Source organism: Bos grunniens, chromosome 4 (genome assembly GCF_055505025.1).
Source record: "Bos grunniens cultivar Pamir isolate PY7600 chromosome 4, Bosgru_T2T1.0, whole genome shotgun sequence".
In the NCBI taxonomy this organism is placed as follows: Eukaryota; Metazoa; Chordata; class Mammalia; order Artiodactyla; family Bovidae; genus Bos; species Bos grunniens.
In genome coordinates this window covers 12,550,083-12,562,322 of record NC_141168.1, presented here as the reverse complement: position 1 = coordinate 12,562,322, position 12,240 = coordinate 12,550,083, and the positions used below count along the sequence as shown (strand labels likewise).

Below are 12,240 nucleotides of genomic sequence, written 5' to 3'. Positions count from 1 at the left end.
GCAACCGACAAACAACTAATCTCAAAAATATACAAGCAACTCCTACAGCTCAACTCCAGAAAAATAAATGACCCAATCAAAAAATGGGCCAAAGAACTAAATAGACATTTCTCCAAAGAAGACATACAGATGGCTAACAAACACATGAAAAGATGCTCAACATCACTCATTATCAGAGAAATGCAAATCAAAACCACTATGAGGTACCATTTCACGCCAGTCAGAATGGCGGCAATCCAAAAGTCTACAAGCAATAAATGCTGGAGAGGGTGTGGAGAAAAGGGAACTCTCTTACACTGTTGGTGGGAATGCAAACTAGTACAGCCACTATGGAGAAGAGTGTGGAGATTCCTTAAAAAACTGGAAATAGAACTGCCTTATGATCCAGCAACCCCACTGCTGGGCATACACACTGAGGAAACCAGAAGGGAAAGAGACACGTGTACCCCAGTGTTCATCGCAGCACTGTTTATAATAGCCAAGACATGGAAGCAACCTAGATGTCCATCAGCAGATGAATGGATAAGAAAGCTGTGGTACATATACACAATGGAGTACTACTCAGCCATTAAAAAGAATACATTTGAATCAGTTCTAATGAGGTGGATGAAACTGGAGCCTATTATACAGAGTGAAGTAAGCCAGAAGGAAAAACATAAATACAGTATACTAACGCATATATATGGAATTTAGAAAGATGGTAACAATAACCCAGTGTACGAGACAGCAAAAGAGACACTGATGTATAGAACAGTGTTTTGGACTCTGTGGGAGAGGGAGAGGGTGGGAAGATTTGGGAGAATGGCAATGAAACATGTAAAATATCATGTAGGAAACGAGTTGCCAGTCCAGGCTCGATGCACGATGCTGGATGCTTGGGGCTGGTGCACTGGGACGGCCCAGAGGGATGGTATGGGGAGGGAGGAGGGAGGAGGGTTCGGAATGGGGAACACATGTATACCTGTGGCGGATTCATTTTGATATTTGGCAAAACTAATACAATTATGTAAAGTTTAAAAATAAAATAAAATTAGAGAAAAAAACAAAAGAATACTAATACATATCTAAGAACTATGAATGGCATAATGTGTGGAGAATCAAGATATAAGATATTCCACATGAACTGTCCTCCCTAAGAAAAAAAAGGATTTTGATAGTCTGTTTACAAAGGATTAAAATATCATTTATTTGCAAAGCATCCCAGATCTCTAAGTCTGCTGATGTTGCATCACAAGTATTAATAGTTTGCATTTATTGAGTGCTTATTCCATGTCAAGTACTGTTCTATGAGGACACAGCCATTAATACCAATCTAATCTTCACAACAATTGCTGGAGGAAGGTTTTACTACTATATTCAGTTTATACTTTGAAAAGAATCAAGGCACAGAGAAGTTCAGTACCCCTCAGGGATCACATGGTTACTGAGTGGCAGAGTAGGACTCACCCAGATCCTCCAAAGGCAGTGACTGTGTCTGTAAAGTAAGAGGCTAGAGGATGCAGCCATGTGCTGGCAGTTACACCCCAGAGACAACTGCATAAGGAAGAAACTCACACATCTTCTACAGAGCTGTCTTAGTTAAGGGAAGTGCTGTGCTGTGCTGTGCTGTACTTAGTCACTCAGCCGTGTCCAACTCTGCAACCCCACGGACTGTGGCCCACCAGGCTCTGTCTGTGGGGATTCTCTAGACAAGAATACTGGAGTGGGTTGCCATGCCCTCCTCCAGGGGATCTTCCCAACCCAGGTCTCCCATATTGCAGGTGGATTATTTACCATCTGAGCCTAAGGTAACACTAGCAGCTGACATTAAAAAAACAAAAACCTATCAATAGTCTTAGTAAATTCGGCCTCTTCCTTCTCTGTTGTGAAGGATCCCAAACAAATTCTGTCCCTTTAATTCATGATTACTTAAGAAATATACTTCGGAGCATTGTCATTTTCATTCTTTGCCATCCGTTTCTATCACAGTCCCGAAGATACATTCACTGGTGTCTTGGGTAGTTTTCACAATTTAGTTCCTGCTCTTTTACAGATATACTTTGAAAGGCAATGGAATCCACCCATTTTATGCTGATCTTTATCTGTATGGTGTTCAAGTGAACTCTAAAATCGAATGCCAGCAGTATATTTATTGTAGGCATCAAATTATAAATGTATAAGCTTTATAAATCACATTATAAAATTATAAATGTCTAATGAAATCAATGCCCAATGCTAACAAATAATGTAAATGTTTTCATTTCACCTAATACTGACTGTGTTGTCTGTCTGCTGAGTTCTATCATACACTTACATCATTTTTACTCTCTTTAAAGAGTAAACACTATAAAGATAGTTACTACAGTTTAATTTTAACAGAATATAGACAATTTTGAGCTGTAGATATTTATCTTTATGTTCCTATCAGACTTTCAGAAGTTTTAATTTTTGTGAAAATCCCAAATCTTATATTTAATTACTGATTGTCTTACTTTTAAGTTTTATTTTTTATGAAAATATCCATTTATAACCAATATTTCTAAGTTTAGATATATTTCTCTAAACTGTTCTTTACACAAGTTTCTAGTTTACTACTTGTTCATGAAAGACATTCCTGATTTCTACATGCTGACATATAGTGTAAACATTTGAGAGCATATCCATGTCAAATAAGATATGACCAATCTCACTGTATTATTAATAGGTTCTTTTGTATACATTTATCTGGGCTTCCCTGGTGGTTCAGTTGGTAAAAAATCTGCCTGCAATGCGGGAGACCTGGGTTTGATTCCTGGGTTGTGAAGGTTCCTTAGAGGAGGGCATTGCAACCCACTCCAGTATTCTTGCCTGGAGAATCCCATGGACAGAGGAGCCTGGCAGGCTACATACAGTCTATGGGGTCGCAAAGAGTCTGACATGACTGAGCAACTAAGCATACACATTTATGTCTTGTATTTGTTCATATTTCACTCTGACCACTTTTACAAGCTGTCCACAGGTTAAAAGTTGTATCAACTTAACATGTAATAGAAAATACTGTATTTTGAAGTGATGTATTTCCAAAATTTTATACTTCTAATTATTACTTAAAAGTTTTTGTTTTTATATCCTAAACTGACTTTTTATAAGTGATGTTTATGTGATGTTAAATATTGAAAGACATGTCCTAAAACATTATTTTCATGGAATTTAGCAGGATTTTTGTAGTTTACATTACTTTTCCATTTTTCAGATGTTCTGCAGTTCACCTGGAGAAAGGAAAGGAGAAGTCAAGAAGAAAGTCATCTTAATATTTATGGGTTGCCTGCTATGTACCAACTTTATTATATAATCAGGAGCACTTACCCCATCCCTAAATAAATACATGGTTCTTCTCATAATGGACACACACCTGTGGAGCGCAGGTAAGCATGTTTTCAAAATGTGATAATCTGTGAAAGATTATGTTTATGCCTCACTCCCAGCATGTCAGAGGTCACGCTATAAAAACTCATTCATTTGTAAATTTCACAATTGCTTGACATGAAATTCATAACCTTGAATGTTCAATATAAGACAAAAGGACAAATAAACATGAGGATACCTTAGGCAACAGTTGTCTCCATGCTCCTGGAAGAGGTGATGGTTTCTGGAGAAAGCCCAAGTCCTCCCCCTTCTCCTGAAGGAGAAGACTCTTCAGCACCTCTTCAGAGCAGAGACTAGAGAGTAATTCCAGTGGTCAACCTACTTTGATGGTTTGTGTCTTAGAAAATCCTTCCCTAGGCAGTGTCTAATAAGCCCCCCGGGACACCTTGCCTCTTTGGACCTCCTAATCCATTTCCTGCCTCTATAAGCAAATCTCAGCAGCATCTACACATCTTGAGTTGTTACTTGGAATCAGCTGCTTTTTTCAGGGTGCTTTCTGCTCACCTCTGCTAACACAAGGGACCCAGATAACACTGGGGAGAAGAGAAACTATACAACTTAATGCCAGGAGCTTATTCGATGTCTTACTGGTTCAGGTTCCTTATGGGTTCAGCTGAACCATCTGGAGATTTGAGAACCACAGCAGTGCTGGGATTCATGAAATCCAAATAATGCCAAGTATTCAGGGACTGTAAGGAGTGCTGTTTTCTCAGGGGTGTGCCCTGGGCTGTCTGTGTTTCCTAATCTTGTCCTGCTGGGGACGAGAAGGGAAAGAGAAAAGGAGAGTTGCTCTGTCCCCCTCCCCAGTGGAGGTGGTCATGCGCTACATGTCACAGCCACCCCTTCCAGTGAACCCTCAAGAGCTATAGCCAGGTTGAGCCCATCAGAGAATAAACCTCCTTTCTGAGGATCTGGTCCCATTTCCAATCTGGAACAGAGGTGAGGGCTCTACAGCTCCCATAGAAGCTCGCCAAGGCAGGACCCCATCCAGCCTTCAGGTGCTTTTCTCTCCTGAGACCTTGAGTCCAAATATGGGTGTGAACCAGGTTGCTGTATTTTATTTTACCATCAATTCCTCTTGTACATGTGTAACATCTAGTATTTTGGTTTTGTTTTTTAATCTGATTTTTATTTTATATTAGTGTATAGTTGATTTACAATTTGTGTTCATTTTAGGTGTACAGCAATGTGATTCAGTTATACATATATCTATTCTTTTTCAGATTCATTTCCCATATAGGTTATTACAAAACATTGAGTAGAATCCCCTGTGCTATACAGCAGGTCCTTGTTGGTTATCTGTTTTATATACAGTAATGTGTATATGTTAATACCAAATTCTTAACTCTCACTTTTATACTGCTCTTCTTTTTAAGCACAGATAAGGAAATTCAGTCTTCTATAAATATGGGCTAATAATTATTCTTCTATAAATATGGGCTAATAATTATTCTGCTGTGGGGATAGTTTGAAGAAAAATTAATGCTAACTTTTTAACATATTCCTCACAAATAATGTAAGTATATATTTAATTCAGTTAATTTCATTCTATACAGTGGATAAGTAGCTGTATGAAACCTATAACTTCGCTAGAAGTTGCAAACCTCTGATACTAGATAAAAGAATAAGAAAATCCTGGGTGTTGGATTTAGGTTAAATATATGGAATAATTTTTATAAACAGATTTTTCTAGGATATATTAGGGTGTGATCTTTCATTTCAGGGAAACTGACCTTACTTCAGTCTTTATGTTTATGTCTCATCAATAGAACCACAATATATAATCTATGAAGCCCATACATATCTCATCCATTACCTATAACTTGGAGAACAGTGTCAGGCACACAGAAAACACTTTATGTATTAGACTTTCCCAAATCTAGAGTGTACATGAATGAAAGTGAATGTATGTGTGTGTGGTTGTGTGTGTATATGTATATGTGTGGTTGAGGAAAATGCAGAAAAGCCAGAGTTGCTACTTAAAGGATAATCTCTTTAGTTTTTAATAGAATTGTCAGGTTTAAGCCCTTTTTAATCCCCAATATCTCTTAAACTAATCATGCACTTTCCAAATAAAGACATTGAAGGTCAGAAGCCAAAACCTGCCTTACTGATCCCTCAACTGTATATTATCCACAAAAGGACATTGTTTACTTACACTATAATACAGTCACTGTTTAGTAGAAATATGCTTAATTTTTACCTCAGTTAATTCATTTAACTATTTAACGTGTATTACCCCAATTTTCACAACAACCTCATGTAATAGATACTGTCACTTTTCTTTCAAAAATTTTAATACTAGGGCTTGAGAGGTTAAGAACTCAGAATCATACAAGTAGTGAAATGCATGTCTGATCCTTAAATTTATGCTCTTTAATTACTACTCCATCTTGCTTTTCTATGATAAATGATCAATCCAGAGGTTAGAAAATCTGTAAGGATATAGCTGAACACCATCCACCAACTAGACACCTAGAGTCTACTTCATCCACAGCAAAATACACATTCTTCTCAAGCTCACATGTAACATTCACCAAGATAGAGCACATTTAGGGCCAAAAAATACACCTGAACAAATTTAAAAGAATAGAAATCACACAATGTCTGTTCTTAGATCAAAACAGAATTAAAATGGAAATCATTAACAGATTTAGCTGGAAAATCCCCCAAATATTTGGGGATTACACAATCACTTTCTAAATAACACATGGTTCAAGGAAGAAAGATCAACAGAAATGCTATAATATTTTGATCTAGAAAAGAATCAAAGAAGGGCTCTACTGAGTATGTTAACTGTGACAGATATTTCTTATAACTTGGAAGTAAGCATGCAGCACTTGGGTTGAACTGGGGGTTTGAAAATAGCTTTTGTTTTTAGGAATGCTCTGTGACTCACACCCACAACATTAGAAAAGAGTTTGTCAGCCCACCAGATCTTAAATTTTACTTTTTGAAACAGAGGCCCCATATAGTGCTGACAGGTTTGTTCATGTATAAAGAAATGATTCCAATCTTAGATATTTACTTTGAAACCACAGAGATCCTGGATAATGTATTAGTCATCAAACAATTTGCCAATTTTTAAATTGCTAACTTGTACATACATATCAGATGCATCATTATAGCATAAAATGATGCTTGAATGTTGTATTTGAAAATTGGAATTTCATTTCTTTCTTAGTCTCATCTTTCAGTTCTCATAATCTTTAGTAAACTAATCCATTTGAGTTCAGGTAAGAGACTTCTAATGCCATGTAGAATGAAAATAGGGCTTTCCTGGTGGCTCAATTGGTAAAGAATCTGCCTGCAAGGCAGGAGACGCAGGTTCAACCCTTGGGTTGGGAAGATCCCCTGGAGAAAGAAATGGCAACCCACACCAGTATTCTTGCCTGGATATCCAATGAACAGAGGAGACTGGCAGGCTGTAGTACACGGGGTCATAAAGAGTTGGACACAGCTTAGTGACTAAACCACCACCAGCATAAAATATGAGGGAAAAAAGAAAGTAGAAGTGTTTTTCAGGTGTTTAATGCTTAAATATTTTGGAGATTCTACACTTGTTATTACCAAACTTTAGACAGCATTCTTTTTGGCCTTGGGAAGAATGTCCTTAATTTGGTATGATTATTCTCAACGCCAGAGGATGAGATGGTTGGATGGCATCACCAACTCCATGGACATGAGTTTGAGCAAGCTCTGGGAGTTGGTGATGGACAGGGAAGCCTGGCGTGCTGCAGTCCATGGTATCACAAAGAGTTGGACATAACTGAGTGACTGAACTGAACTGATGCTCAGAAAAATTTAAGCAAGTCTGAAGTACCAGACCCAGTTCAAGGATGGTCCAAGCATTCAATATTTAGGCATTCATTCACTCATGTGTCTCATTCATTCATTTGTCCACTCAGTAAACGTTTGCTAAGTGCCAGAATTACAGAAATGGATACACCTGTTCTTTGTTCACAAGGGATGTGTTACAATCCAGTTGACAACTCTTCATAAAGAATTTTAATATAGTCAATAGGCCTCCTTCCTCCTGTCTCTGCCTTTAGGTTTCAAGGAGATTCCTACTTTGTAAGCAGTGTTTCTTTTTTCTTTATGTAATTAACTTGGAAGTTACAAAAGGAAATAAAAGAGGACTTTAAAAAGAGATTAAGCATTTTATAAGAGGTAGATTCAGATGCATTTTCACAGCTAAATGCTTTATTATGTTTTATGTATTTTCCAAATAAATTTAAAAGGTTGTCCTAGAACAATGATTTTTAATACAATCCTGAAAAAAATAAGCCTTCATCATGTGTTAGAAATTGGTAGTACAGTTGATTTAATTGTGTCTTGCTAATAACTTATTGATGTGTTAGTTGGTCAGTCGTGTCAGACTCTCTGCAACACCATGGACTGTAGCCCACCAGGCCCCTTTTTCCATGGGATTTTCCAGGCATAAATAACCCTGAATGGAATTATTTGTTATAACAAATTGGCAAGAACTTTGATTATCAGCATATCCTCTTTGTCAAAATGTCTGCATAAGAAGGCAAATCAATACCTCCTGGTTGGTTGGTGAGCATGGAATCAGGGTGGAAGGTGGGGAGGTGCTTAACTGGAGGTCTTACCAGTGAGAGTATTGATCCCTGATCACTGAAGCCATCTGAACTGTAGACACAGACCTGCTGCAGGACAGCACGCTCATCCCATCAGGCCAGACACCCCGGGACACTGCTGAAGATGTGCTGATAACCACTGGCCCATGGATCACTGCCTGCTTTATTCCTCAGTCTTTCCACAGATAAGGACCTCACACGATTGTTATATTTGGATTCCTGAGTCACAGTCAGATCCTCTCTTCCTTCTTCCATGAAAAACAGTGAAGTGAAAGTGTCAGCCGCTCAGTTGTGTCCTACTCTTTGCCACCCCATGGACTGTAGCTTACCAGCCTCCTCTGAAAATGGGATTTCTGAGGCAAGAATACTGGAGTGGGTTACCATTTCTGTTTCCAGGAGATCTTCCCAACCCAGGGACTGAACCCAGGTCTCTTGCATTGCATGCAGATTCTTTACCACACAGAGCCACCAGGGAAGCCCTTCCTCCATGAGATTGCATCAAAGCTCCTTGAGTGGAGTTTTTTGCATGCACTTAGAATTCTCCAGTTGTATGTCTACACAGTTCTCTTGTTTTCCTTCTCCAGTTCTCTCCATTCACGATGAGTGGACTTTACAAGTTTTATTCCTCTTTTTTCCGAGTTCCTCAGGGAGTATCTCATTATTGTCTCCATTGGTATTAATGACTGGTATTAATTTATATTAATGACAACTAGACCAGGATATTATCAACAAAAGCACCTTTCTGTACATTAATCCTGGAGAAGCTGCTTCTTCCAAAATAAGCAGGCCCAAGTTCAATAGATCAACCTCAGATCATATTTGCCTAGCCGTAAGGTGCTAACTAAATGTTTGCACCAGCAAAGATGTTATATTTGTACATGGTATTTTGCAGAAGCTGTAATCCAGGACTTAGGACAAATAAACATCACCAATTCACAGAAGCATCAAATACTGAACCACCAAATGAATGCTATACACATCTCTAAAATGACAAATTGACTAAATTACTTTTCAAAAACAATTGGCTATCTGTAAAGCAGATGTCAGTTCTTGTGCTGCTGAAGTAGGACCAAGTTGATTTTTTAATGAATTGTCATGTCTTGTCTTTTTGAATTTCACATATGGTACGTGATGCAAATGCTAAACCATCACACAAACACTGAAGCCTACCACACACTTGTTCCAGGTATGGCCTTTCCCACTTTTTCTATGACCTAGATTTTCTCTTTTAATAGGAGTAGAGTAGTAGGGTTACAGGTAGCACATGGGAAGCTACATCTTCAAGTGTTTCACCTGTGTCCACACACACTCATCACAGCCTTCAAAGCAACGTGTGAGTGCTGACTTTACAGTCATTTACACCCTTGCACAAAAGGTCTAGATTCACAATACACAAATGCCATGCAGCACTCCCAAACCCAATTCCTACAAATTGTAGAGGTTGTTATTCAAAACAGTTGTTTGGTAAATTAGTAACTATGATGGCATCAGTACATTCACAGCCAATGGTTGGTTTGATTTCATCACTCATTGTAACATACAGGTATTCACTAGAGTTCATGTGGAGCATATCCACTGATTCCTTCTTAGCAACTTAAACAATCACAGTGTCATAAAAGTTGCCCTTTATCTTTTCGTTCCTCCTGTTATCATGTAAACTGCTCTACATCTAGAGAGCAAAGGTTGATTTGCTGAAGGCAACACAGTTGATATTTCTGTTGAGAAACTGGAATTACATTTCCTCTCTAGGACTACTCTAATTCTCATCTTTGGTGTTCTTCCTTTACTGATTACTTCTACATTCCAGAAATTCTCTTAGTAACAGATATGCAGCTTAGCAACTTGTCGTCATTTAGGAATGTGCCTTAGTAACTTGACACATGCAGCTTCAGAATGATTCCTATGTCGTGGTTATTTTATCTTCTCTTTTGATTGGACATTCTTTCTGCCCATCACGCATCAGTGGCTCTAGGTAACCTATCATGGTGACACAATCCCTTTCTGTAAAACTGTATGTCAGGTTATATGATTAACTTAATGTATAACTTGGAGAAGGCAATGGCACCCCACTCCAGTACTCTTGCCTGGAAAATCCCATGGATGGAGGAGCCTAGTAGGCTGCAGTCCATGGGGTCGCTAAGAGTCAGACACGACTGAGCGACTTCACTTTCACTTTTCACTTTCATGCATTGGAGAAGGAAATGGCAACCCACTCCAGTGTTCTTGTCTGGAGAATCCCAGGGACGGGGGAGCCTGGTGGGCTGCCATCTATGGGGTCGCACAGAATCAGACATGACTGATGCAACTTAGCAGCAGCAGCAGCAACAGCAGCAGTCATCATCTTGAAATCATGTCCCTTAAAAATGCTATTCTTTGAAATAATGTCTAGAGGTTTTCAACAATTCTGTCCTAAGTGATCCTGTTTTATAGTTTTCATAGTGAAATGGGAGAAAATCAGACAATAGTTACAGAGTTCATTCTACTGGCTCTTTGTCTTGGCCCAAGGATTCAGGTGCTCCTCTTTGGGCTCTTCTCCCTGTTCTATGTCCTCACCCTGCTGAGGAACGGGGTCATCCTGGGGCTCACCTCACTGGACTGCAGACTGCACACCCCCATGTCCTTCTTCCTGTCACACCTGGCCATTGCTGACATGGCCTACACCTGTAGCACAGTGCCCCAGATGCTGCTCAACCTCCTGAGTTCAGCCAAGCCCATCTCCTTTGCTGGCTGCATTACACAGACCTTTCTCTTTGTGAGTTTCACTCACACCAAGTGTCTGCTCCTGGGGGTGATGTCCTATGATCGGTGTGTGGCCATCTGCCACCCCCTCCAATATTCTGTCATTGTGAGCTGGAGAGTTGGCATCAGCCTGGTGGGGACTTCCTGGGCATGTGGCTCCCTCCTGGCCCTGGTCCATGCGGGTCTCGTCCTGAGGCTGCCCTTCTGTGGGCCTCATGAAATCAACCACTTCTGTGAAATCTTGTCTGTCCTCAAGCTGGCCTGTGCTGATACCGGGCTCAACCAACTTGTCCTCTTTGTTGCCTGCATGTTTTTCTTAGTCAGGCCCCTCTGCCTGCTGCTGGGCTCCTACACGCACATCCTGGCCACCATCCTGAGGATCCAGTCCGCTGAGGGCTACAGGAAGGCCTTGTCCACCTGCTCCTCCCACCTCTTCGTGGTCAGGCTCTTCTTTGGCAGTGCCATCGTTATGTCCATGGCCCCCAAGTCCCGCCACCCTGAGGAGCAGCAGAAGAGCCTTTCCCTGTTTCACAGTTTCTTCAACCCCATGCTGAACCCGCTCATCTACAGCCTGAGGAATGCAGAGGTCAAGGGTGCCCTGAGGAGAGTACTGTTCAAGGAGAGTCATTTCCTGTTGGAGTAACATTTGAATCACTGCCCCCGCCTGAAGAGTTTACTTGGAACTTCGGTACTGAGTATCTACCAAAGCTCATCACTCTGTGTCTCCAAGACTAAGTCATCCAAGACACTCTGTAAAGAACTCTCTTTTCCTCCCCATAAATTAGTTAGGTTTTGCTGCATTCATTATATTTAATTCTATCAACCGTATTTACTTTTTAATTTAACTACTTATTTACTTTTTCATTTAACTACTTGGTGAATTAAGATGATCCAGAGGGGGGAAAAGTTATTTTATCCACTGCTAAGGAGCCCAAAAGGTTAAAATAGACACTCTACCTCTGACTCCACTGGGTGTGTGCAATAACAGCAGAACAACAGGCGTTAGTGATATAACCACATTCATAACAATTTTTAAAAATACTGTTGCTACAGGCAGAGATGCAGAATCCATGAATAACTTTGTCCATTTTCATCCCACACTCGGATGTTTCCTCTCAATTGTAAATCCTCTTAGAAATAGTGTATTTTGTCACTCGTGTACGACTCTGCGATCCCACAGACTGTAGCCTACCACGCTCCCCCAACCATGGAATTTTCCAGGCAAGAGTACTGGGGTGGGTTGCCATTTCCTTCTCCAAGGGATCTTCCCAACCCAGGGATTGAACCCAGTTCTCCTGCATTGCATACAGACACTTTACCCTCTGAGCCACCAGGGAAGCTGTACCAAAATGCCTACTTAGGGGAAATTGATTTTGCTGATCAAATCCTGTAATCTGCCTTACAATTTCTGTGATCAGAAATTGAGTCTCATATATAGCTGGCATCCCAGGGAACTGCCCAACAAAACCCATTGTCCAGTCTCCGCTGGTCTTTTGATGGCCACTTGTTTCCAAAC

At 40.0% G+C, this 12,240-nt stretch overlaps 1 protein-coding gene across 1 annotated transcript; it reads left to right on the top strand.

Moving 5' to 3' along the window:
• Positions 1-10,054: 10,054 nt before the first annotated feature.
• On the top strand, positions 10,055-11,551 carry LOC147373542 (olfactory receptor 2A1/2A42-like). The gene has a single exon (XM_086398077.1). It carries the CDS (start codon positions 10,429-10,431, stop codon positions 11,365-11,367), a length of 939 nt encoding a protein of 312 aa, XP_086254203.1. The 5' UTR covers positions 10,055-10,428; the 3' UTR covers positions 11,368-11,551.
• Positions 11,552-12,240: the final 689 nt, after the last annotated feature.

Bases quoted from the DNA above. Each gene is read 5' to 3' on its own strand.
- LOC147373542 (XM_086398077.1), top strand. From the start codon at position 10,429: ATGGGAGAAAATCAGACAATAGTTACAGAGTTCATTCTACTGGCTCTT.